The sequence below is a fragment of the Scleropages formosus genome, chromosome 16 (genome assembly GCF_900964775.1).
Source record: "Scleropages formosus chromosome 16, fSclFor1.1, whole genome shotgun sequence".
NCBI classification, from domain to species: domain Eukaryota; kingdom Metazoa; phylum Chordata; class Actinopteri; order Osteoglossiformes; family Osteoglossidae; genus Scleropages; species Scleropages formosus.
In genome coordinates, this window is record NC_041821.1 from 15804851 (window position 1) to 15831734 (window position 26884).

Here is a 26884-nt window from a genome sequence, read left to right on the forward strand (position 1 = left end):
AAAGGCCAAAGTGGTGTGACACCCAAGCTGTGGTCCTCAGTATCCTGAAAGGACAGGAAAGATAGTGGTTTCAGAAGCTGTCAGGATGTAAGAGGAGCAGTATAAAGTCAAAGCAGTCACTCAGCATTAGCAAAACTCCCGGACAACCTGGGCGAATGAGATCAACAGATCTGTAACCCCTCAAGATACCACAGGTCAGACTCAGATTCTTCAGCAGGTTAACTTATGACATCCTCCCAAATTCTAGCAACCTGTATCAGTGAAATAGTTATGAAAAGAAGTGCCTTAACCTGCAATGCCCCGAACCCAAGCCTCCAGCACATCTTATCCAGCTGCTAGACTAGTGTCACAAGGTTGGTACAGGTGGTGTCATGATCGAGTCCTGTGGAAGCCGCTGAAGGTCCTGGAGACAAGCAGAGTGGAAGCAAACAAAGGCCACCCTCTCCAATGAAAAATGGCTGATCCACTTTGTGAAACAACAAGGCGTAGCACAGGGCATCAGGTGGAGGGAAAGCAGAATAATCTTTGCTCCTGGAAACAACTGGTCCATGAGAGCTGACCTTGATCAACAGCTCCTGTTTCCCACCAAAATCACTAAAACCTCTTTAAGGGCAGATAATGTCATAACAATTACTTTGCATAATTTACAGCATTCCTATCAGCTGCTTGGTTGTCTTAGTTTTATATACTCTTTTAACGCTATTGTTAATTTTAGTTTGTGTTAGTATTGGAAAATGTGAATGTTATTTTCCGTACTGTGTGTGTCTGTGAGAGCGAGGGAGACCCCCAGTATTGTCAAAGCCATGTTGTCAGATGTCCCTCCTGTGGTTCACTGTATAAGTGAGTGGATTATTGCCAAGTGAAGCCGTATTCAGTATTGTCAGTAGGTTGGCCGTTGGAATTATGGCAGAAGGGCAATGATGTTACAGGAGGGATCACAGGAGTGATAGTGGGGACAAACTGGAAATCAAGAACCTCGTCCCAGAGCTCAGCTCCTACTGTACCATCATGTCACTGTGCTGTATTTGCTATATTGCATCTGCTGCACAGAACTGTTGGTCTATTTCGTGACCCAGTGCGCTGAGAAGGATCCTTATTTACTTGAACTCTTCCATGTGGGCCAGCTGCTTCTTTTCACCTGGAGAGAACTATCAGTTAAGATTTGGAGATGCTGACCTTCATCCCATCTTCATCACACTGAACTGCAAGCGGTGCTGGAGCTTACTAAAGGTCACGATGTGGAGAATCCAACAAGACTACATTATCTGCAAACAGCAGAAGAGCAACTCTGATAGCCCTCAAATGGGATGATCTCTGAGCTCAAACTTAGCTTTAATATTCCATGAATATCTCAAATAGAAGTAGATGAAGAAGTAACCTCAGCGCCCCATATTCTTGCAACCCATACTAGGGAATACAGCTGTGTACATGGTAATAAGTCTTGTTCTTCTGCAGGCCCACGTAGGAAAACTGACATGTATGACGTGTGGAGTCTCGTGCGTCTGTTAGGATCACCCTTGGCAAGCTGGTCAAAGGTGAGGGACTAGGAATTTACATTTGCATTTATTTGTTTAGTAGGTGCTTTCCGGTACAGCTCAAAGTAAATAAGTCAATTTTAAGAAAAGACAAAGAGCTTCAAATACATACACAACTGTCAAAGTATAGCTCATCTGATACTCCCATTTCGCTGGTAAACAGACTGAAGTGGCATTCAAATTCCACATTTATAGATAATCACAACAAAGACTGATAAAAATTAATGCGGCTGTGGGACGAGTGGGAGAGAAATGGTTCCCAAAGAGATTGGTTTTGTGGCCCTTGAATGCTGAAAGAGGTTCAGCAGTTCCGAGGGAGTTTTTTTTTCCGCCACAGGGGGTGAAAACCAAGAACCAACGTGCTTCAGATTGTGGACCCTTTGTGAGCAGGGCAAGTCCATGTGATGAATATAAACCAGTAAACTAAGATCATTTAAAATATGTTCATGCAACAGCAATGTAAATAAATGTGTTCACATACAAATGTATTGGAAGACCTTTCTTGAGAGAATTATGGATGTTCTTTCAGAGCTGTATGGGTAGCTTTTTTAAATGACTTCTGAAAAATGTGAATATTTCAGAAGGTTCTACCCTTGCTTTGAGCTTCTTGCAAAACAATTGCGATTCTAGTTTTTCCTTGAGACTAAATCACTTTTTTTTTTTCTGCCAAAGAAGTGAACGTAAATTTTTAACATATTTCTGCTTGTGTTAGAATTGGATTGGGCGTCCTTCACCCATCTTTAGGTTCAGGGGTTTCTGCTTTACAGTGTAGACAGGGCCTTTCGGTAGAACTTTACTATCCGCAAGCAGGTGAGGTTTTTACCAATGTTTTACAGCATTCTTTCAGTTGCCGTGATTTTTGAAACAGTATTTTGGCGCAAAATTGTGTACCTTTCCAGAAAACGGTTGTGCTTAATATTTTGGTTTCCCCCCCCCGTGTATAAAGGAATTAAAAAAAAAAGATCTTAAACGGCAGATATTATACCTCCTAGCGAGCAGATAGCAGTCAGTGCGACGTTTTGTCACACGGTGAAGCGTCACCTTGTGGCCAATTATTGCGAAACTTGGCATGACCACACAACCACATTCGTACACAGGTGTAAACACAGCAAAAGCTTACGAACTGGGATCGACTCGTTCCACGAAATCTGTCCTGCGAAATCAGACCTTTTCAAATAATTCAAACTCTTCTTTATGGAAAAATAATTGGTCCCAGGACAAAAAACATGTCACCTAAAATGTATTAAAATACCAAATATTTTTATGCTTCGTTATGATACAAACACATTTAATAATATTAACACAATTATTAGTTATTTTTCCTTTTAATGTTATATTTTCACTCATTATCAGCGAGCGCTCGTCCAGCACAGGGTCACAGAGATCTGGCGTCTATCGTAGAAGAGGCCGGAAGGCAGAGTAGCTACACCCTTCGTGGAGACACCTGCATAGTTTAGCTCACGGAGGTTTAAGTCCTAAAGAAATAAAGTTCACAAAATCACTGCCTACATCTTCCACTTTGCAAACCACACGAACTCTGTGCTGTTAGAGGCTATTATACTGTTATGTATAAATGTTTGCTCCCCTGTAACTCCTGCTATAGTATATTTTATGAAGTACCTTGAATTTCTCAGAAATTACTGTATAAATGAGTAAATCATAATTAATAGTTTAACACTAAGCCATATGTGATATAGTACAGAATATATTGCTGTAGTAATATTATATTTACCATAATCAAGAGTTGTGATTGGTTGAGATGGTCAGTAGTAAAAGAAGGTAATTTATGTAGCTTGTTTTGTTATGGCAAAAGCACAGGGTCCTCTCTGCATGCTGTGCATGAGAGAGAGAGAGATTAGCTTGTGACAGTGGTGTCCCTTTCAGGATTTACCTTATACTTCCAGAACAAAAGCTTAACCTCATTCATAGATTTGAATTCGTTTCTAGGTTGTAGTGACCCAGTTCTGTTCAGTTGTTAATTAAAATGTGTGTATATCTATGTATATCTATTTATACTGTGTGTGTGTGTGTATATATATTATATATATATATATATATATATATATATAAAAAAAAAAATATATATATGCACACGCACACAGTCTGAAACTGCTTGTCCCATACGGGGTCGCAGGGAGCCGGAGCCTAACCCGGCAACACAGGGCATAGGGCTGGGGACGGGACACCCAGGACGGGATGCCAGTCCATCACAAGGCACTGCAAACAGGACTCGAACCCCAGGCCACCAGAGAGCAGGACCCGGTTAAACCCACTGCGACCCCAATGTATGTATGTAAAAATTCCTACCTAAAATTAACTTTTGTGTCAGATGGTACAGTGGTGCAGCAGGTAGTACAGGTGCATCACAACACTGGGCTGCGCAGTAGGGTGTAGCTCAGTGTGTGTGGAGTTCGCATGTGCTGCCAGACCTGTGTTGAAAAAGCATTACCGCGCAGGCCCACTCATTTGCAATCCTCATTACTTACCTTTGAACGCATCTTCATCACTGCAGATGCTGTGACCTTCGCACATCTTCAAAGGCCGCGTCAATCGCTTAAGTGTAAACGGATCACACCAGATCTCAGGGAGAACCTAATCACTTCAACAAGGGTTTAGACAAGCCAGAACAGCATTCCAACCTATTTTTATAAAACCCCTGGTTTTCTGCTGTTATCAAAATTACCACATTTTTACATTTAGCTGATGCTTTTCTCCAAATGTTACTGTGCTTTACCCGTTTATAGAGCTGGGTAATTTTTGCACTGTAAATTCAGGATAAGTACCTTGGCTCAGGGGTGCTACAGCAGGAGGTGGTATTCAAAGCTGAGCCCTCCGAGTCTGAAAGCATCCACTTTCACCAGTATGCTGTCTGCTGCTACATTGTGGAATCTAAAAATTGGTCATCACTCCATGCTGGCAAAGCCCCTTAGTCCTCATTTTCTCCTCTTTTCTCTATATGCATCTGAAGACCACAACACACCTAGACAGTGTTGCTGACCAGGTGCATCCTTTTACTCCTTCGTGCTCTTTCCAGCAGATGCTGCCACATGGATAATACGTCGCATCATAGAGCACATGCAAGGATGCTTTCTCAAACAAGAAGAGATTTTGCTCCACTGGCTTTTTGAATCAAGTCCCAGCCCTAGTTCAGCATAAGCTGAGTCTGCACCGCAAATCAGGGTTCAAATCACCACTGAAGCAAGTCAGTATATTCCACCGTGAGAGTTCAATTTGTGATGGTGTTACGGGTGAATTTTTTTTAACTGTACTACTAACACCTTTGAATGTTATGCTGTTTGTTACATTAAGATGAAAGTTCTCTCCCCAGACAGGATCATTGCTATGTTCTCACAGCAACATGGTTAATGAGAAGCTACTGCAAAGCCACATACCAACAAGCACCTTTTCAATATCAATCATTAATTTCCGAGTAACATCTCTAAGCTCATCACGACCTGAGAACTGTGTAACTAAGTGCCTAAATGCATAAGAAATCATGCATTAAAACAGGTGGTTCAGCCTGTGGTGGTAGTAGCAACCTGAGAAAATATAATAAAAAGAACCTGATAAGTAGCTGAAAGTACATCTGGAAGGAATACAATTAAAAATCAGACTGACTACATTTGAGCTCACATTTGACAGACATTTATAAAGGCCACAGATTTCCCCACTGTGTTACAACATAACGTACACGTTATGTCCATCAAACTCAAATGATGTCATCATAGCACACAGCACTGCTTTTTTTTTTTTAAGCAGATTGGGACAAATGTCTTGCAGACACTCCAGTTTCACCACTTTAAGATGGGAGGCAGTCCTTAATATTTCTATCACATTCATTAACTTTTAACCATAATCCCAGTTATGGTGACATCAGTGGCAGCCCAAGTTTTACTCAAAAGTTGACAGTTACCGTGTCAGCGTTGTGAACAGTGCCAGTTCTTAGGTGCCGATAAAGCTCTTTTTTTTTGTTTGAGCAAAATAACCTTTATTCTGACATCAAAAGAAACAAAAATAATGCAGGAAGAAAAATAATGCAGAATTTTAAAGTCTGACGTAAAAAAGCACTGACAGCAAAGTGATTTTATGATGCAAGTGCTTTCGTGTTTTCCTTACAGAGGAGCCACTTCAGTGAACATGTGGTCCCACCTAGACTTACAGCCCGTTTCTGGTGCTATCTCAAAAAGACAGCGCTATTTAAACAAAAATACTTTTAAAATTTACCTACTTACAACAGGAGGACGTTTCTGTTCACTTTGGCTTCATGAGAACTAAAAACAAAACAAAAAAAAAAACAGCTTCCCTCGTGACTTGTTGCCGAACTCCAGAGAGTGAAAAGGAAAAATGGAAGATGACTGATGTACGCATTACAAGAAAACATTATGAAGGCTACAGCGACTGTACAAGAGCTCCCTGCAGACACAACCTCTGAAGGTGTCCAGCTCCACTGCAGTCAACTGCTCACTTGATAAATACGTTATTCCTGTCACTTTCTGGAAACTGCCTACGTCAAATGCCCAGCTGTTTGTTCATATAGTATATAACAGTCATGACCAAACTCCTTTAAAAGTCTATTCTTTATTCTCTTCAATATGCTTGGAGCAGACTGCCTTCTGCCCTTTACAACCAGCCAATGAAATGTGAACTGAAAAGAACTATTCCCTGGGTCTTTGGTCCCCCATGGTTGTTGCTGGGGCCCCTGGACCCTGGGGGCCAACGTAGGGATGACTAGGAGTTGCGTCCTCCTTGCTTCTCTTTCATCCACGCCTGGATACGATCCTTCAGTGCTGGCACTGCAATGAGAGGCAAAGTGCAAATGACACAGATACAGCATGGTCCCACAATGCATCACTTCTAACAGTGAGCAATAACCTGTGCAGGAAAGCTAGTGGGCAGTACTAAATGGGGTCATGTTTAATGCTGCTAATGCAATGATGGAGTGATGATGGTGATTGTGTTCTTTAAAATCTAAGTGAATTTTCTACAAAAAAAAACTCATCTACCCACAGTGCAGTGACAAAGTATTTTTCAGTTTTTTTTCAGTTTTGTTTTTGATGTTTTTTGACATTAAATTTAATCAGTTTGTCATTTCTAGAAGTATATGAGTGGCATCTGAGAGAAAAAAAAAAATGACACCAGCATTGTTTTTATATAATTTCCTTTGTTTAGAAGACAATGAAATGTACAGATATGTGGGCACACCACACTTATGTTAGCTAAGAGCAGAGATAAGAGTATGGCACTTGCTCATGTTTCCTTTGTGGCTCCTGAAGTAGTTTCTTACGGTTCACCAACAGAGAAATGAGACCAGGTCACTCAACTGGATGTCTGTGCCAGTTTTTCAAAAGAGAAACGACATGGGAACCTGCAGAGGTAGGTGTAGGTGTGTGTGTGTAGGCCCACCTGACTCCAGCATGCTCTCAGTCAGCGGTTGCCTATTGAAGGGGTCTGTTGGGGAGTTAAGTAAGTGTCTCAGGATCACGGCTCGGTCCATGATGTTCCCTGAGGGCAGCTTCACAGGGTCACTCATGAGAGTGTCCATCAGCGGATCTAACACAAATGCATAAATATTGATATTAAAATGACAGTAATATAGCATCATCAGTTAAGATTTATTGTTACTAATGATTTACATGTGTCATTTCTGAAACCATATCTCATGAGGTAACAAGCAATGCAGTACATCATATAAGTTTAGACCAAACAGAAGTTGATGAAGGCTTATTGAATTCATGCTTTAAAAAGGCATATGGCTGAGCTAGTCCACTGTGTCTACAGGGCTTATTTTACTCCTCAGCCTAGTCCAAAGATCATGTATTCCCAGATAAAATTCATGCATGGCTACATACCTTTAAACTCATCAGGTGCATCACTGTAGTCAATTTCTGACTGGGAATTTCGGGCTACAATTTCTTCCACCTTCTCTGAAAGCAACTTGAACTTCTCTATTGCGATCGTTGATTTGATGCCAGCTTTCCTCATCTTCGAGATGACCTCTTCAAAGAGTTCCCGGCTGTATGACCGCTGAGTACACATGACATGCCAGTGTTAACTTTTCCTCGCAACACAGTTCAATAAATAATGTAACCCTTTATTATTTAGGTCTTTGCTCTTTCATGGTATCTCCAGGTGTGGCTTGCACATAGGTCAGATACCTACCTGGTCATCAGCAATAGCCTTGGCAAATCGGGCACAGTCCAGCTGTAAGTAAATATCAGTCAGCTGATCCAGCAGCTTCTTGGGCTCAAAGCCATACTTCTCTGGGTTCTCCACTTTCAGATCCCTGCACTTAGGACCACACAGCTGCTGGAGATTAAAGTTCAGCATAGCAGCCAATCGGGGACCCAGCTCCTGTGGAGGAAACCACAGAGCTGCATGTTAGTTCCCTCCATCTGTTGTACCGGCATGTGTAGTAAGCCTGATCACAGTGTAACTGCACTCCAGAATGTCACTGTGGAAGCTGTGGGGCAATCTGACACCGAAGTATTTAACAGAGAATGAAGAGTCCTCAGTGGCCCCAGACTGAGCTGGAGCAATGGAGCCGAGCACGGACTTACAGGCCGTAGGAACGGCTTCTGGACCTGCTTGGTCAACAGGTGAAACATGTCCACGGTCTCAGTGGCCAGTGCCAAGTAGGAGCGAGATACCCGCTCGTCCTGTGCAAGCTGCGACTGCCTGCTCTGCTGCTGCTCCTGAGGGTAAGGGATGTTAGAGTCAGTTTGGGCCAAATCCTTTGATGTACGGAATGGGGGAAGTATAGCTATAGCATAAATTTATTACTATTATTAATCTGAACTGTTTTTGTTCTAAGCTAATACAATGTTAAATTTTCATCTAACTACAACATTGCAATTTTAAAATTGTCCATACTGAGCAAGGGCTTCTACTGCTGCCCTATATAGAACTGAGGGTTCCTCCATTTCTATCAACAGGCCCTAGAATCTCAGTAGCTCTCTATACAGAACATGAGCCCCCATCTATCCCCACAGAGACTGGATTCCAACCTGTTCCCTTTACAGACCCTAGGACCATATCTGGATACACTAACCCTGGACATCTGATCCCACTGATCCTTGCTCTTCATTTCTTCCTGCACCTCATGGATGCGCTTGAGAGACTCCAGGCTTTCATCCAGTAGGAAAGTGGTGTCATTGATCAGCATGTTGATGTAGCGCACAAACTGCTTCCCTGAGCTGAACAGAGACCAGAGGGTGTTGATATCAAACTTATGGTAGCCGAAAACAGAGAACAGTGCAAAAAGATAAAACCCCCTTGATGGTCAGAAGGACACAGGGAAGCATCCTCACTTGAACTCTTTCAGGAAGGTTCCATGGTGTCCTATATTCTGCCACAGACTCTTGAAGATTGTGCTGATGTGGTAGCGAATGGTGAATTTGTCATAGAACTCGCTGGTGGCACCTGTGTGCTCCACATCTGGGAGGGGAAACATTCATATGAAAAATATTCATAAATATCAAATATTCTTGCTAGCAAAGTAATTACAAACATTTGGTCATATATAAACTAAAAAGAACAAGCTACAAGTAGAAAAGCTAATAATACAATTTTTATACTTTCATTATTACTGCACATGATTTATGTTTTTCTTTCTGACTGCGGTCAACAAAGCACCAGCTTTGCTTGAGCCAAATGTTCCTCACCAGTGTAGAACTTCATGAGGGCAGGAACAAGCTGCTTCACAGCCAGGGGGTGGTTCTCCATCATCTCGGAGAAGCGATGGGTGCGGGGCTGCACAGCAGGGTTGGTGACAAACAGCACCTCCACCAACTTGGCAATCAGGTAGGGATTGCGGATATAATTTTCGCTGCAGATGAATACCACCAGAAAAGTCACCACGTCTTGGGTGCAAGGTTCGTAGAGAACTTGCGGGAAGTACCTGCCACAGATGGAGGGAAAGCTGTCAGTACCTCAGATACACATTCACAAACTAATACACTATACTCATACAAACCATATACAAATGTGTTTAACAGAAATGGATACAGCACAACTGTTTTCCCTCCTACAGCATGTAACTGCACTTATGTGGTGCTTGCTGAATGAAGTTATTACCAATTTATGTATGAATGCTGTTAAAACACTAGACAATTAGGAATATGAATGACATTTATTAATTGGGTACAACAATAGATGCGTAGCAATTCCTATGTCCATTTCATGGTCCAACTCACTGCACAATAAAGAGTATGAACTCAGCCACATCCTCAACGTAGAACTCTGGCAGTGCTGCGAAGCCACGGGGGACTTCTGGGTTCAGTGGCAGGTTGATGCTGTAAAAGAAATAGCAGTTAGCTGCACTGTCATGTAAACATGACAGTCTGTCCTGTGCGCTGCTATAACTGTCTGGTTTGGCTCGGCTACCAAATCGGACAGAAATAGGCTACAAAGGACAGTCAAGATGGCTGAGAGGATCATCGGTGCACCCCTGCCTACCCTTTAGGTCTTGTACAAGTCCAGAATGAGAAAGTGGGTGGGCAAACTCGTCACTGATCCAACACACCCCGGGCACAAACTCTTTACACTTTTCCCCTCTGGCGGATGTTACAGAGCACTGTCCACCAGAATGACCAGATACAAGAACAGGTTTTCCCTCAGGCCATCATTCTCACGAACAGTTAACACTCCCCTATAAGTCTCCTGTTAGTGCAACATTATCCAACCACTTAGTGTAATTTAATTCTTATTTACTTTTGTATTTATACTCCCGTATTTGTATACTCTGTAAATATGTTATTTATTCTGCAATCCTCTGTGTCAGCTGTTTGTCTCTGAATACTGGAGGCACCTAGAACCATAGCAAATTGCTTGTATGCGTCAGCAAACTGGCCAATAAAACTCATTCTGATTCTGAAATGAGCTGCACTGGGGTAAACGCTGTAACATGACTTAGTAGCTGCACTGCAATATAATTATAATATAGAGACACTCTGCACAGTACAATAGCATTAACATGGACAAGAAAGCTTGAAACATTGATAATGAAATGAAACCAACCGAATAAGTGAAATCACATTTTGGACAGCTTGGTCACGCGACTCACTCTGGGTAGGCAGGGTCAACAATGCGGAGGACCAGCTGGATGACCATACTGTAGAACTGCAGGCATCGACGGAGGAGGTTCTCATCCAGTAAACCCACATCTGCACAGGCCTTGCATCGCACCAATTTCTGGGTGCCCAAAAAACAGTGACTTAGCAATAATACGTGCACTCCCAGGCACCAGTTTTTTTAACAACCTGTACAAACTGGTTTACATAAATGGTCCTGGGCCTGACTTTGTGTTTTTATGCTCCAGATGAGCTTTTCGTTTGCCAAAATTCATCTGGAGTAATTTGCATAAACTATTTTGAACTAAAAGTTTTCAACACTGGGAAACGGAACTAATCTTTGCCCAAAAAAAGCTTTTTTAAAATTATTTTTAAAACAGTCATAACCCTCATCTGGAAAAAACACTGAAATGATTAAGGAAATATTTGTTGCAGTAACTGTTTTAACAAAGACCACTGTAGTGTCATACTCATTGCAAGAGCAAATGAAACACTTCCAATGATTTCATCGCTACTACACATGTCCTTTAAAAATAATTCAGATTCCTCAAAAATTGATGGAGTAACAGTTATAAGAGCATATTTGCACAGGACCAACCAACTCAGCCAAAGAGCTGAGGAGTACCTTGAGCTGGGCCTTGCACCTCTTCAGCATTTCCCTGTGTCTGGGGGCAAGTGGAGAATCCTTCCACTGATTCTCACTGTTCTTCAGTTCCTCCACAGTTCTGCAACATGCATACTATGGGTCTCTGACATACATATTTATTTGCCTATCACAGTGTGAACTTGATTCAATTTCATTTCTAATGTAAACAAAAGAAAACTCTAAAACCTTGGGGAAAAACAGAAACAAAACAATGACCAACAATAAATTACAAAGGCAAGGTCTACTTTTCCAAAATTACTAAAAGGAAAATGTCACTCAAAGGTTAGTATAATATGCACAAATAAGCATACACACTCTGTGTCACATCCCATAATCCCACCTATCTTGATTTGACATTCTCTCACACATAGCCACACAGACTTCTTTAGCTTCGTTTTGCTTCCTTGTGACTACTTGCCAGGTATCCCTCTTGGTCATTCCCTTCCTCTACATAAGGATCACACTTCCCCAGGTCTCAGTAGAGTGACAAGTTCCACATCTCCCTTCTCTGTTGTCTACCCCAAAATTTGGACACAATGAAGCATGCTTTTGGTAGGTCAGTTTCTCCTTCCACTATAGGTGGAGGTCATCAGTGTTACTGTGTTTTCTCACCAGCTAGGACCACTGCTGTTACTCAGTTGCTCACTAGAAAGGGTAGTTGCTGCCTACCTGTTCAACTCTCGGATTGCTCGCAGTCGGCGAATGTAGCGCCGACAGCAAGGCAGGATGGACAAGTGATGCGCGTGCAGTGTCAGGAAGAAGCACTCAGTAGGGAATTTTGGCTCGGAGAACTTTGATGGGTCGTCATCTGGTTGAAATGCCACACAAAGAGTTTTAAAAGATATGTACAGCAGGGATTCACAAAGGTGCAGAGCAGTTTTGGCCAGAGACTATTTAAGGGACTGGACAGCAAGATTTCTTGAAGTGGAAGCACCACAGACTCCTTGCCCTGCTCATTATTTCATGGACCAGAAGACAGTATGCTGACAGACCAATATACAGTATCCCTGCCATCCATATTTAAAATATATTTAGTGGACCTTCTCCTCAGAAGGAACATAAACTTAGAGGAACACTTACGAAAGTCAGCAAGCCAGGTCTTCAGCTCTTCCATGGAGGCCTTCAATCGTGTCTCCTCTACAGGTATGCTCAGTCGACACCGCGGGTGGAAGATGTAATTTGGGTCGACTGTTTCCAGCTTAATCTTCATGCTCAGTTGCTGTAGCACCCACAAGAAGTTCAACATGAAGCCATCTGTGGACACAAGCTTGTCATCTGTCTGGGAAAGAAAAAATAAAGGAGGAGGATCTTAAACAAAATGGTTGCAACATCGATATAATAAAACAAAAACATTATTTCCCAAATTTAACTTTATGGGACTTGTGTCACACGTAATGTCTATTAGAAAATAAGCAGTTCCTGCAGTTTCTAGTTTCTTTTATCATGGTGCAGGGCATATACAGTTCCTATATATGTACATTAATTTCACTGAATGTTACGTCTTTGTAATGTTATGCATCTAACAGCAAGCGCTATTAAATAGAAGATATCAACTTCGCTAGTGGCAAATAAACAAGGAAAGCAAAAGTGAAATTTAAATATAGATTTACATCATGTGTGCTGAGAATATGACTTACCTGCATCTGAGCTTTTCTGACATTACGATTGACCACTGCCGCCATGTAGTTGAGGGCTGCTTCTCGAGTCTCTCCATTAAGTAAAACACTGTGAAGGATCTTAAAGAGATCCCCCTGACAAAGAATGGCATACAGAGGTTTTTTACGACATATTATATCAGAAGGCACTAGGGTGTGAGACGTCCAGCCTTGAAATGTAAGTTCAGATTTTTACAAAGAACCAACTGACTGTTAGGAAGTCACCAGTACAGCTGTAAGAAATGAGGGTGCATTTAGCAAGGTAAATGTATCGAGGAATGTCTGGTTTTAGCAGGAAGACAATGGGAGCCACCGAAGTGAGACTTACCCGTGCTGACTCCAGGTAGTGCTGTAGAGACTGGCTAACCACTCGTGTGTTCTCCAAGGTGATCGTAGGTCCTGAGAAGTACTTGTCTCCCACTTTGGTCTGAGTGAACAAGAAGAATGCAATATAAAATAAGGGTGTGCAAGAAAAAAATTTATTGACATTTTTGGAGAAAAAAAAAGTGACGTGTCGTTACTTGATATCCTCTCTACAGTGTTAGTCTTAACAAGGTCATTAGTTGGCATTTCATTTCAAAATAGGTGTTTGTGGAAAAAAATTGTCTGATGCAAAAATGAAGAACCAAGCAGGTAGTATTGAGGTGGCCAATATCAGCAAAAACTTCAAAGAAGCTATAAATTTTTGGAAGAACTAAGTGCAAATGACCTCAAGAAATGGTGGAAAATCCACATTAAACATAGCAGTGAGGAAAAACCAGCCAAAAGTCCTTTAATATAAGTAACGCAACAATTTAAATTGGTCACTTTATTCAGTTGGTTGCCTAACCTGAAAGGAACTAGCTGTCCTAACTATACTACTGCTGCTAAGTGATACAGCATTCCTGCAGATAACTTTTTTCAGTGAAATAATCAAATTTTACAGAAACTAAAGATAAAATACAGAAAAATAAGAGGTTTACTTAAAAAAATGTATTCTTTGTTCTCTCTATTCTCTCTCTGCTCTCTATTCTCTGTACTTTAAAGCCCAACATACATTAATGTGAAATTCCATGTCTAAAAATTATATATACATACAGTTATTCATCTCTTGCACTCCAGTAACACCAGTCAAATGGATTACAGTTTTAGGACAGAAAATCAATAATGGTTATTGCCAGCCGTGTTTGTCTAATGAACAAACACAGAGCATTGTATTGCCATACCACATAGTCATATAGAAAAAAAGTATTTTGGTTAAATATTATTAATTCATCACTTAGCTGATGCTTTTTTCAAAACTGACTTTCCATATTTGACAAATTCATAGAGCAGAATAATATGTTGGGGCAAGTCAGTCCAAGAACCTTGCTACAGGGTATTCCAACTGGCAATCTTCACGTTACAAATCAAGGCCCTTAACTGCAATGCCACCTAGAACACAACCACAACTCACATCATCCTCAGCGAAGACAGACAGGCTGAAAAAGGACCCCAGGTAGGACAGTCTCTGCACCTCTCTGCCAGTGGCAGTACTAAGGGGCTCCGGGCACCACAGGGGCATGGACATCATCTGGGGATCATCAGCATGTGAACATATCAGCACACGTAGGCAGAGTTACATTGGCACTGAAGTTCATTTGCCTCTGCATAACTTACCAGATTGCAAACTGGATGGGTTTTCCCATACTTGATTTCACACAGCTCCGTTAAAGCCTGGAGGGACATAGGACCATAAGACTACACTAACAATCTCAGAAATAATCCGATCAGCTCCATTTCCTTCAACTTCAGTCACACTGTTCACATGGGCCACATACAATCACATGTTAAGTAATTTACCATCAAGGGATATTTAAAACTGTCACTATTGAAGGAGCACTCCTTCACAGCCTGGGCCAGTCCCTGGAGGATAGGAATGAAAATCTGTGGAAAAGAAACATAGTAAGGACAGGAAGGCAAAGGCTCACACTGCCAACAGCATGCCTCTAAAAGCAGCAAGGCTAATAATCAGTGTAGTACTCCTAAAAAGTTGTCAGCATAAGTGCTTTTACGCAACCCAGGAACAGAAAAATCAAGGCCTTACGGGCTGGAAGATGTGGCAGCTTTATGTTCCAGCTGGACTCTTAATTTCTCAGCTTTGAAGGGGATTTTTACTGAATTCACTACACAGTTTAAGTCACATTACACGGAATGTATTAGCTGAAATTTTCAACTGTTAAATCGAAGCTTTAGTACACGAATACAGGCATGCTTGTAAAAAAAGAAAAAAAAAAAAGAAAAAAAATCATAAGTAATTTATCATGTAACAAACATGGAGCAGAATTATCTGTTGCCTTCATATTAAATTTTGCTCTTCATGCTATGCTGTTACTGAAATCCTGAACATTTTAGCAAGTATCTAGTTAATCACACATTACATTTACATACATCCCTGGTCATAAATTTCAGAACACTGACTTGTACTTACTGTTGCTCTTCCCCAGTGCAGTTTCTCCTAGTTTGGCATAGGCAGTGACTATGGACTGTTCCAGTTTCTATCTCATTTGCTAACACCACAGTTGAACTGACACTTACTGTTAATTCAGAAACTGGGTCCTTGTGTTACAAGCATTTGAGTTACTCATTTTCAAAGATACTGACATTTTTCACATTATTTTTTAATCTTTGCTTTTCGATTTTCCAAAAGGTAATGGTTGTGGCACAAACGCAACCTGCACTCACTCAGGCAGCTGTTAGTTGGCAGTAAAATGCACTGAAACAGAGTAAGAACGTAGGACCTGAGTAATTCAACTGACTTGCAATTTTTAGTCGTAGTCTAGTGTTCCTCACTGTCGATGATCAGACAGATGCAGAGAATAGCACGTTTAAGGGATAAATCAGTCAATTATTAGCACTGAACAGGAGTTAGTGGGGAGATGTGTTTTTTTTTTTTTTTTTTCTTCAGTCCTTTTATATTAGTTTTAATTTAAACACTGTCACCATACTACTAGTATTAATTTGGCCCTGAAAGGGTTAATGGGGGTAAAAATCAATTAAAATGTTAAGTTGTACTGTTTATTTTATTACAGCTATATCTATGACTTACTGAATCTACCAAGAAGATAAATCAAGGTATGTCTCATTATTACAATTTTACTGATTGTACAGATATAGTAAATGAAGTGGCCACAAGCTGGCCAATGTTGCACGTGCTTATGTGATGGCTGTGATGATTTGGTTAACAACTGGCACTGAATAGGAGGTTATGGAGATAAAACAAGATGTAATAAATATCAAATATAATAAAAGTCCTGTGACTGACCTAGTTCTGTCCACGGTGTACCCTGCCTGACATCCTATACTTCCAGGATAGGCTTTAGAACATAGCGACCCTGTATTGGACGAGCAATTAATGAAAAATTGAATAAACAAAGATCTTCCATAAATTTTCATGTTCCTCTATCTGAGGTTAATAGAGAATCTAGCATGTGAATAAATCACTGGACATCCGCATTAAGCTTTTACTGATCATAATGGATTTAAAAATAAAACGAGTTAGACTTTTGGTCTCAGCTGCGTTAAGTTTAGAATCAGTGTTTTAAATCTTTAAAAAAAAAAAAAAACTGTAGCTGCCTTAGCAAATGTGATTTTATTCATGTCCAAGTTTGTCAGTTTTCTTGTTTCATTTCCTATGCCTTCTTTGCATGACCTTACCCTTAAAAGTAAATATTTTATGTTCTTTAATCCTTTATTATTAAAATTATTCAAGGGCTAAGAATGTTAAAATAACTTAAAAAAAATAAAACAACAAATTTGCATTACAAACATTCACAAATATCTTTTAGGGTAGGACAGCACAACCCTAATGGGAAATTTACATACACAAGCTTCATCATTAAAACAGTTATTCCTTGACTGACAGTAACTCAGTTCAATGCTCGAAAAACCAGAAGCCCTGAAGTAACACACATTAGTTTAAACCTGACTGAAAATGTTCAATGGATGTAGACACAATACATTCAAGACTGGACAATAAAGGGCTCAGCAGAGACAAAAACCAGTACATCCAAGTTGTGAGGCTTGGACTTGTCCATCACTACTAAAAGATTAGCAATCCTCACCTGCTTGAACACCTCATCCTCCTGATGAGTCATACGGACCAGCTCTTGGATAAAACCATATGGAAGATTTCGGCACAGCATGTAGGGAACCAGAAGAGAATGCTGCAGCAGAGACCTTAGCCAAGGAAGACAACAGATGAAAGGAGAAAACAAGAAGAACAGGTAAATTGTTTAGATTATGAAGACTGAAAAGACTTGACTGAAAAGAATGGGAATTCAGCTTTCAAAAAATGGCAGGCTGTGGGTATATTATATCTCAGTAAAATGAATAAACCAGCTCAACTCTGTCACTCACCTCGGCTGAGTGAGGGCACCCTGCAGTACCAGCACAGCGTGGGAGATGCACTGAGAACGAATGTTGCTAAGCAGCTGGCTGACAAGTGGCTGGCTGCACACCTGTGGGAGCAACAACCCTCAGCAGTCAGAGGGCCCATTTGACACTTACAAACTCTTATGACAAAACATAAGAGTAACAGTTAATGCAATACTCCAAACAATAATGTAACAGCTCTAAACAATTTTGTTAAATACAACCTGCTGAGGTTTATGTTGATAAATACTTAATAGAAAACACAAATATGTTACATCGACCGTCAGATCTTTCATCAATCACTGCTTAGTAGGAGATTATAAAACAAAACCGTAACACAGGGGTACAGGTTTTAGAGAACCTGTTTTTACAACTAGTGTTTGGTTGACACCTGAAATAATGAGTTTCCATACCTACTGAACATCAGTACAGCAATGAAGAGCAGAGCTTAAGCAAAAATTAATCTTCACTATAACCCCCAGGATCAATTATGCACCTCTGGTTTAACTATTCTGCTCAATGCAATAATTACTAGATGTGTTAGAACATTTTTCACTGTAAATACTGTATAGACTTAGAAAGCCTTTTTTTACATAACATCAGACTTTATGGGAGCAAAAATTAAAGACACCAACATTACTACTGATCAAATACTGTAGGTTTGTTAACGACAGTTTTTACTTTCACAGCTTTATGTGGCAGCAAGGTTCGGCGGTATAACTCACCTTAGGAGCTTTCCTCTCCTCCATGCCCACACTGTCAAAGCGTTCAATGAGGTAGTTCAGCATCTCTGTCTCCTTACAGGCTTCGATGGTGAAGCGGTCACTGGTTGAGTCAGAGGCCACACCACCTCCTGAGTTGCCCAGACTGCAGAAGGGAATATAATGTCATCTACAGCAGTAACCCTAGGATAACCCTGGCAGGGGCCTAGGGTGTCCCCCATCACAGCATGGTCACCCGCAATGGGAACTCTGTGCCATGACTGATTATGCCCAAGCGGAAAGAAAACTTAGCATCCCTTTGGAGAACAAAATGCACAAAATAAGTGTGTGTATGTGAAATTATACATTTTATAGTAATTTGCTATAAAAGCCAGCAATGCACGATTTCAAAGTTACCTCTCACATAACGTCTAAGTTAAAGGACTTCATGAGCATGCCACCACAGCTTGGCAAACAGCCTACCCCTGGCTGCACCGATTCTAAAATGAGCTGCAGGGCCAAGTAACATTCACATAGGAACACAGCTTGTATTACCCAAGTCACAGCCAGAGAACTGTCCAGCACAGCTGTACCTTGCTGTGTGTAGTCAACAGTGCTGATCCACAGCTAGCTATGACATAAGTGGTTTAATAAATTTTGTATATTCCCAAGTTACATGCCCTAAACACTGGTCAAACTGGACCTGAAGGCATACCCTCAGCTGTAACCGTGTTTCCCTTAGTTACATTCACACTCCATGCAAAAACACCAAACCCAACCTTGACATTAGTAATACAGATACTCAAGCTGTATTCACCATCCTATTGATCACACGTGAGAAGCAAGGCACAGCATATTCAATAGTCATTAAACGGTGAACGGCCAAAAACATTATACTATGTTCTCCAAACACAATGGATGGACAGTCATTCAACATATACCATATCTGAGTACAGGCTCAATTTTTCTTCCAAACACAGATCAAATTCAGTAATAATGAATTATATTAGTTACGCAGAATTAAAAAATAAATTATTTGATTTACTGGATCTGCTGTCATGCATCTGTCCTCCACACACCAAACACCCTACAAACCAACCACAAACCTTATGCTTAAATATGACTGCCTCCCATGTGCTCTTGCAGCATCCCCATGGGACTGGTTACATTAGCAGGTTGAAAAGATGGTTACAGGAAAAGCAACATAAACAGGGCTAACACAGAGGTTAGAGGTCAGGCCACAATGCGTGGGGTCAGAGGTCAGGAGCATGCTCTCCAGCATTGGTACCTGGACCCAAAGGTGACCCTAGCAAAAGTGTCCTCCTCCTCTGGCTCGTCCTCGCTGCTGTCCTCAGACTGGTCAGAAAGGGTGAAGAACAAAAGGGAAAGGGGGTTGTCGTAGAAACTGGGTCATGGAAAGGAGGCAGGGACAGGATAAAGGGTGAAAGGGAAAGGTGGAATGAAAATGAGTACAAATACAGCAAGTCCTTGACTTACAACCTTTCAGAGATACAAACAAACCAAGTGGACGCATGGCTGTACGCCCACCACTTGTACTGACTGGCAGTGTTGTTCAACCCTGTCAATACAGATGGCATTCTCTAGCATTCACCAACAACCTAAAATTCTCAACAATCCTCACATTCCTGCCCAGTGCTAATATCACTGTGGTTTCTTTTGTGCTTAGTAACTCAAATAAATTGTGTCTTAAAAGTATTGGTAGTGACAATAAATAACTGGCACACTCATGAAGCAAAATTAAAAAGAAGAAAAAACAGGAAAATTATGCTACATGTGCTTTCAACATAAAATGTTTGTTAATTACTACAGTACTACCATATTTTATATATTGTTTGAAAATGACAGTGTATTTTGACTTATGAACAGATCCACCTATAGGTCCCTAAAATGTTTGTAAGTTGAGGACTTTCTATAGAATGGATGGAGAAACATGAAATCATGTTGGAACTTTCTGAAACAACAAGACCCCCCACCAACTGACTCTGCACATCACACCATTTGCTGAAGATTTTCCAGATAAAACATAGATTAAAATGAGAACACACATATAAACAAAACACAAAAATGACCTCTAGGCGAAAGCCACCTATTCTTTACACATGCTTCTTTGCCAAGCGAATGCCTCATACAAAACCTTCACCACACACAGCTGAAGGGCAAAGTCTACACTGCTTAGGTACCACTCTCAAGGCACTGCCTGACATGACAGATCATGCTCCATTAAACAACCAATGTAAGGAGCGGTACTAGGGTTACACACAACATGACAACACACTCCCTATCACCACAGAAACATGAGTACAAGACAGAGAGAAGACATTCAGGAACACAAAACCAAGTCTTGACAAGTATCGCAGTTAATCTACCACCGTACTGATCCGTTTCAAACATGCATCGGAGTGAATGAACCACAGCACATGGATTCAAAGCTACGGGGGAGCACCAACAATTTACATAAGTCCCTTGACCCTTATTTAGTAAGGCAAAGATCATACAATCATCATAAAGTAACACGTGTAAATATGTGCTTTGACTGCAGACAAACTTCTAAAAGCACAAACTCAATAAAAGCCATTCGTCTGCAATATCTAGAACTTGCATTTCATCACTCTGTGGCATTTACACAATGGAATCACACAATTACTTCATAAGGGGTGTGCTGCATATCCACTGAAAGTTCAATCACCACGTAATATCCATCTGAGTCCTTTACACAATGAAAAATTATACACACAGATATTAGTTTTGTTAGTTCACACCGGGACAGAAAAGAACAAACACCAAAAGCAAAGGAAACTGTCCTGAAGTCTGTTAAGGTTTAGTGGACACCACTTGACAAACCTCATGGGTGTTTCAGTACCTAGGAGGGACCTGGAAGATTTGGGGGCTGCTCTGGGTCATGGCGGCTGGCAAGCCAGGGGCATGGGGTGAGGAAAAGTGGATAGGCTGGGGGCTGTGAGGCACTGATGTAGAGCCCATGGAGGTGGGAGAAGAGGGGTGGTACCCCTGGGAGATTTGCAGAGGCACAGAAGAGGAGTGCAGGATAGTGGAGACAGGGGACAGTGACAGTGGAATTGTGGTCATGGTGAGAGACGTAGTCGTGGGTGTGACAGAGGACACGGCGGGGGCTGCTGACAGAGATGGGGAGGATATCCAGGAAGTGTTCAGAGCCTGTGGATGCGGACTGCACCCATACAGACTGGAAAAAAACATGGTAAAACAGGGTTTGCAAATGGCTGATGTTTGTCTTATGCAACTACCTTAAAATGACTGAAAAATACAAACTGAAACCAAAAATTGCCTAAAAATATGTATGCAGGTGTGTCTACGTGTTTATAAATATGTGAAAGACTGCATCTCAGACTACTGCTGTATGTTTATTTTTTCATATCTGTACATGCGTGGAGATTTGAGACCAGCGATACTGACCTGCAAGGCGAACTAGACCCAAAGGAGCCGACAGGGCCGAGCATGGGATTACACGCCTGGCCTGAGGGGGGGACCAAGGACAGATGCCGATCTGGGGACCTGGCTGCGACGATGGGCAAGGACGTGGCTGTCAAACTGGCAAAGGGGTTGTTTTCCCGACACTGGGAGGACATCATGAGAACTTCCATCAGAATCTGCCCAATTAGGTCCTTTATATCAGAAAACACTGTGAAGGAGAAAAAACTGGACATTAGTTTACCAATTCAAAAATTTTTTACACGCAGAAGCACCTGCCATGCATTGTAACCTTTCCTGTAAATGTGCTGCAAGACATCTCATTTCTTAAACACTTTTGGCTGGACCGTGTGATAAGCTGTGTACCTACATTTTACTTTGTTTTCACTGTAAAAGCAAGTGAATTCACTTTTGTTATCCTTGATTCCTGCACTCCTATGATAGATGACAGCTACAGATGCCCAAAGTTTCACATCAGATTTCACTTGTTACACAGATAAAACATATCAGTGCATACATGAAAGAATGCATGTGCAGATGAGTGAATGAATGAGTCAAAGAACAGATGGAGGATGAACATGTAAATGAAGCATTCATCACTGGCATACCCTGCCTTGGGCTTTGGTGGAACTCTGTGGCAAGGGAGGGAAGGAAGATTACATCACGGCTGCGCTCCTTCCAGGACACGCGCAGAATCTTACAGACAAGCTGCAGTGCCTGCTCCTCGGTCACATCAGGGCTGGGGGATGAGTCCTAGGATACAGACAGCACGCACACACACACACTCATGCAGCTGGCAGTATAAAGCAGAGTGCACATGTACTCACCTATGCTATGGCACCAGACACACACTCAGTCGTTAACAGATCTCACAAGCTCTCAGGCACCCTGCACATGAGAAGCCACCTTATTCAGCAGAAATCTTAAACCCCCTGCCGCAACGCTGATAACCTGCTCCTTCACACAGAAATTTGTACCTTGTCAGAGAGGCTCCTCTTCTCTCTGCGATCGCTCTCCTCCACTTCCATGTTCTCTATGCCTGAGTCCACATCCACCAGCGACATGCTGGAGAACGCCAACCACAAACACAGAGTTGGGGTGGGGGGGGGGGGGGTCTCTGTAGGACCAGGTACCACCATCTCCCAGCAAATCCAAACATAATTCTCAAGAGAGAAACACTCCTAATCATAACTCTTTATAAAGCCATTAATCTATTAATACAGGAGGTGACATGGTGGTTACAGCTCCACTGAAAGGACCCAGGTGTCAGTGCTACGTTCTCCTGTAGTGCTTACTCTTGAGCAAGGTAGGCACCTTGAATTACTCCAGCAAAAATCACCCAACTGTATAAATGGGTAAATAAACGCAGGTAGAGAGTCACTATGTTGCTGTGGAACATATTTTCAGCTAAAGAAATAACTGCAAATGTAGTGCTGCTGTTCTTCATTGTTAGAAGATGCAGTTGAGTGGATCTAAAGACACAAATTTAAGCAGTTAAACTGCCAAGACATTTCTGTGGGCTGGAATTCTAACCTCTTCTCACAGGCTACTGTGTCAATGTCCATGCTCTGGGAGCGGGACAGAGTCTGCGATTGTGTGTCCAAGCTGTTGGATGGCGAGCTGGACAAGGAGCTGACACCCTCGCTGCTCTGGCTACGGAAGGCCACTCCTGGTGTGGAGGAAACAAGGAATTCAGTACCATTGGCAGTTTTACAGTATTCTCTCTCATGACGACTTAACTAAAATGCCCATACCTCGAAAGACATGTAAGAAGTTAGCTTGAATTACAAAAAACAACACCTTCACTGTATTGTTGCCCTTTACTTTTAATGGTTATTTGTGCTTAGAATACAAAACGCGTCTAGAATGACAAAAAAGCAAAACTTTTCAAATAAAGAAATAAGCAAAAACTGCCCTGCTTTATCGAAAATATTTTAGAACCAACACTTGCAAAGTTCAGAAGAGCAGGATCTGTGTACCTGTGGCTCCAATGGGGGATGTGGCCGAGGTCATGGCGTGGACGTTCAGCCCCAGGCCAGGTGCCGAGGCCTGCAGGGGACCAGGGGGAGTCTCCCTCTGTGGTGATGTCAAGGGGGTGCTGAGGGGTGTGGTGGGTTGTGATGTCTGTCCGCCTGCCAGTCGGGCTAGGCGCCTCCTCCGGATCTGAAACATAGAGGCGGCACTAACAGCAAGAGCGACATCTCTAGTGCAACCACCAACATTGACTTTCGGTGAAAATGAAGAGGTGCAGGAAATCTCATCTTTGCTGACCTCCCTTAGGTTTTGAGGTGCACTTGATCTCAAGCCACCTCTTGCAAGAACTTAAGGATGCTCTGGAAAACAATAACTCAGCATTCCAATTTTACGAAACGCTAGAGCTACTTGCAAATGGGATTTCAATGTCAAAATGCTATTCAAAAGCCGTCAACCTCCTGAACTTTATTTCTCTTTCCTACATTTATTTTTCCTGGCTGATGTTTAAGTAAATTAAAAATGTCTTTAAAAATGCTAACTGTACAGTTTGTTTTATAGTTAGGGAAAATATATATAAAAAAGATCATGCAAAAAATTATAACAGTAAGGAATTCTAAAAGCAAGAATGATTGGTTGTTATTTTGTAAAACTGACTTACTTCAGTAAGACAGTTAAAAATGCATACACTTATGGTTTTGAGGAACAAAGTTCAAAACTGAGAACAGGTAGGAGTCATTCTCATCTGTCAGGAACATGGGACAAATATCATTTATACATGTCACTGGTGAAAACTGGTTATAACACAGGTAGCTGACTGATTTGCCAACTTTGCCTTTAATTTATCCATTTTAAGTAATTTTGAAGAGAAAGCATCAACTAAAATGTTTTAATTAAACAAAATCAGAAAGGGTGAGTTTGGACCTACCAACGTAGACATATCATTCCAAATGGGCATTATTTTCTTATTGGCTGGTGTGCATGTGCCAAACAAAGATGTCAGGTAATTATAGCTCATAAACAGTGCTAGGTTTTACAATTGGGGCAATAAACTTTTTCCAGCAGAACCCTAAAGTCACACAGTTAATACTAAGTTTTAATTTGCTGACAACTTTGTCTTTCAATTACAAGCAATTTTACTGTCATTCATACAACAGGATATTTTTACTGTATAAATTCAGGGTGAGTATCTTGACTAAGGGTACGGCAACTTTAGATAGGAATGAAACAGCCCTAAAAAGCTAGTAGCGTAGTGGTTAGAGCTGCTGCCTTTGAACCCAAAGGTCACAGGTTTGATCCCCACCTCCGGCTTAAACAAGGTACTTACCCAAAAATTGCTCCAGTAAAATCACCTAGCTGTATGAATGGGTAAATAATTGTAAGCTTGTAATAACTAAGTCGCTTTGGAGAAAAGTGTCAGCGAAATGAAGAAAAATACTACACTACTTCTATCTTTTATGATGTAAAGAACTCTTGGTTATCAGTTAAGGTACAAACAAACAGTCTCGTATAGCTACTATCTTGCTGGTTGTAGTAAACTTTTTCCTTTAACTTAGGAGCACTGATTTTAAATCTAAAAAACGTGACTTTAGATGTTAAAAGTTTTCTGTATTTTATTGTTGTGCTAACAATTAGTTCATGCGTTAGTGTCGATGTTTGCAAAGCTGGCTAAGATAGTACAAAATGAAACAAAAGTGAAAACAATAAACAAAGTAACATTCACTTTCATTTGGCGGCAAACATCTGCTACACTAAACACACTACAGGATCACATTTAAAATGAAATGTTTTCCAAGGTACAAATCTTGGAAGATAACATTAAGAAAGAATATATATGATCAAGATAACACTTCACTGCTAAGCAATAACAGCAGTAGAATTAAGAGGGACGATGAAATGTTACCAATATAAAGAGTATTAAGGTGACTTACAACGTTAGACAATTCGCATAAGTGATTCATGCGTACAGCGGGGTATTTTACTGGAGGAACTAAGGATGAGCACCTTGTTGAAGGTTACAGCAGCAGCAAGATTTGAACCACAAACATTCAGATGACAAGGCAATGTCCATAACCATGGCACTACCTGCAGCTCATCAAGAGCATCTAGAAAATATTTTGCCGCCTCATATTAGCTTGCAGTTACTTCAATTTTAAAACGCTCTTAATAATGGAATAAACATCACGATCATTAAAGCACTTTATTATTTCAGCTCCATCCTCAAATTAAAATTCCCCCCAGGAATGGCCAGTCTATTCCGAACACCAATTGTTCACCCAACCGCACGTGTAACTGACATCATGATGATGTCCTGTGTCTGCAAACCTTCACCTTCATTAAGTGGGTTTTCATTGTTCCTCTCAGTAAATGGCAAGACTAGAAAGACATTTTTCTTCAAGGAAACACTTTCAGATGGCAGATTTAAAAAGGTCAGCATGTATTACAGCAAAAAGGACTATTCGTTTTTTAAAAGCTATTTAATTTCAAGGATTTCAGGGCTCTTTTCAGACCCAAGCGCGCCGGGCCATGTAGGACAGCGCATGAGTGACGGTCCTGAGCGTGTGTATGCATGCATGCATGTATGTGTGTGTGTGTGTGAGAGAGACACCACATGTCATGCATATGCAGTATCACGAAAGACAACAAAAGACTCAGTAGTAGTGAGTCCATGTTGGCTTCAAAACGAAAGAGCACCAGCGAGCAGTTCCACACAACAACACCACCACCACCACCACCACCACCACGCACGCAGCAGCGACGAGAAGGACTCAAGGGAGCCGCGTACTAGAGCGAGGCAGCGTCACACGTGTCGTGTGTGTGTGTGTGGCACTCCCGCAGTGACACAGCCTGAGAGACACACACACGACACCGAATGTCCAGGACAATGAGCTACAGCGAAAGAAGACGGAGCTAGGAATGTTTTATTACCTCATCGGCACTCAGCTCCTCCATCTCCTCCCCGTCGTGTTTTCGATTTCACTCTCTCTCGTCGTCGTGCCGCACTCTCTACTCTGCTAGCTACCCTTCTCTCCGCCGGACTCACCGCGGCCCCAAGCTCATAGTCTTCGACCGGATCCCGTCAATCTTTTCTCGCCGTTCGAGCTGCGCGTGTGCCAACTGTGCTGTTCCTAACGTGAAACCATGAAGGATGAGGCCAACACAAAGTATTATTCATCAAAACAACAACGCGGCCATTTTGGAAACACGATCACGTGACCGCGGCCCTGGGTAATGCGAGGTGGCAATTCGGAGCAGCCAATCGGCGAGGAGCCGCGGGGACGGACGCGAGCCAACGCAGCAACGGGGCAGTGGGCGGAGCTCGCGCCAGAGGCGCGCGCCGTGGAAGGGCTGTTGAGCGTGAGCTTCCCGGCTCTTTCCGAAGCCTCGCTGACGGGGAGCTCGTTGAAAAACAAAGATGTGTTTTTTTATTATGTAGGATGGCCATAAGTGA

At 41.7% G+C, this 26884-nt stretch overlaps 1 protein-coding gene across 1 annotated transcript; it reads right to left on the reverse strand.

The window, feature by feature from the left end:
• Window positions 1–5169: 5169 nt before the first annotated feature.
• On the reverse strand, window positions 5170–26667 carry LOC108933760 (ubiquitin conjugation factor E4 B-like). The gene is made up of 27 exons (XM_018751045.2): window positions 26362–26667; window positions 23442–23625; window positions 22996–23131; window positions 22440–22527; window positions 22071–22215; window positions 21448–21673; window positions 18022–18163; window positions 17282–17382; window positions 16987–17101; window positions 14726–14809; window positions 14543–14599; window positions 14340–14456; window positions 13233–13331; window positions 12887–13000; window positions 12330–12528; window positions 11919–12057; window positions 11229–11328; window positions 10597–10724; window positions 9728–9826; window positions 9197–9432; window positions 8843–8969; window positions 8584–8728; window positions 8093–8227; window positions 7695–7886; window positions 7385–7559; window positions 6939–7085; window positions 5170–6328 (listed from the first exon to the last, which is right to left on the reverse strand). Exons 1-27 carry the CDS (start codon window positions 26383–26385, stop codon window positions 6264–6266), a joined length of 3519 nt encoding a protein of 1172 aa, XP_018606561.2. The 5' UTR covers window positions 26386–26667; the 3' UTR covers window positions 5170–6263.
• Between the last annotated feature and the right edge of the window lie 217 nt (window positions 26668–26884).

What these genes read in the sequence shown, in the direction of transcription:
- LOC108933760 (XM_018751045.2), bottom strand. Translation starts at nt 26,385, where the DNA reads ATGGAGGAGCTGAGTGCCGATGAG. An exon ending in AGTGGGATCAGATGTCCAGG is followed by an intron (nt 8,228 to 8,583) that starts GTTAGTGTATCC and finishes CCTTACCCTCAG; the next exon opens with GAGCAGCAGCAGAGCAGGCA. An exon ending in AGAAGCCGTTCCTACGGCCT is followed by an intron (nt 7,887 to 8,092) that starts GTAAGTCCGTGC and finishes TTTCCTCCACAG; the next exon opens with GAGCTGGGTCCCCGATTGGC.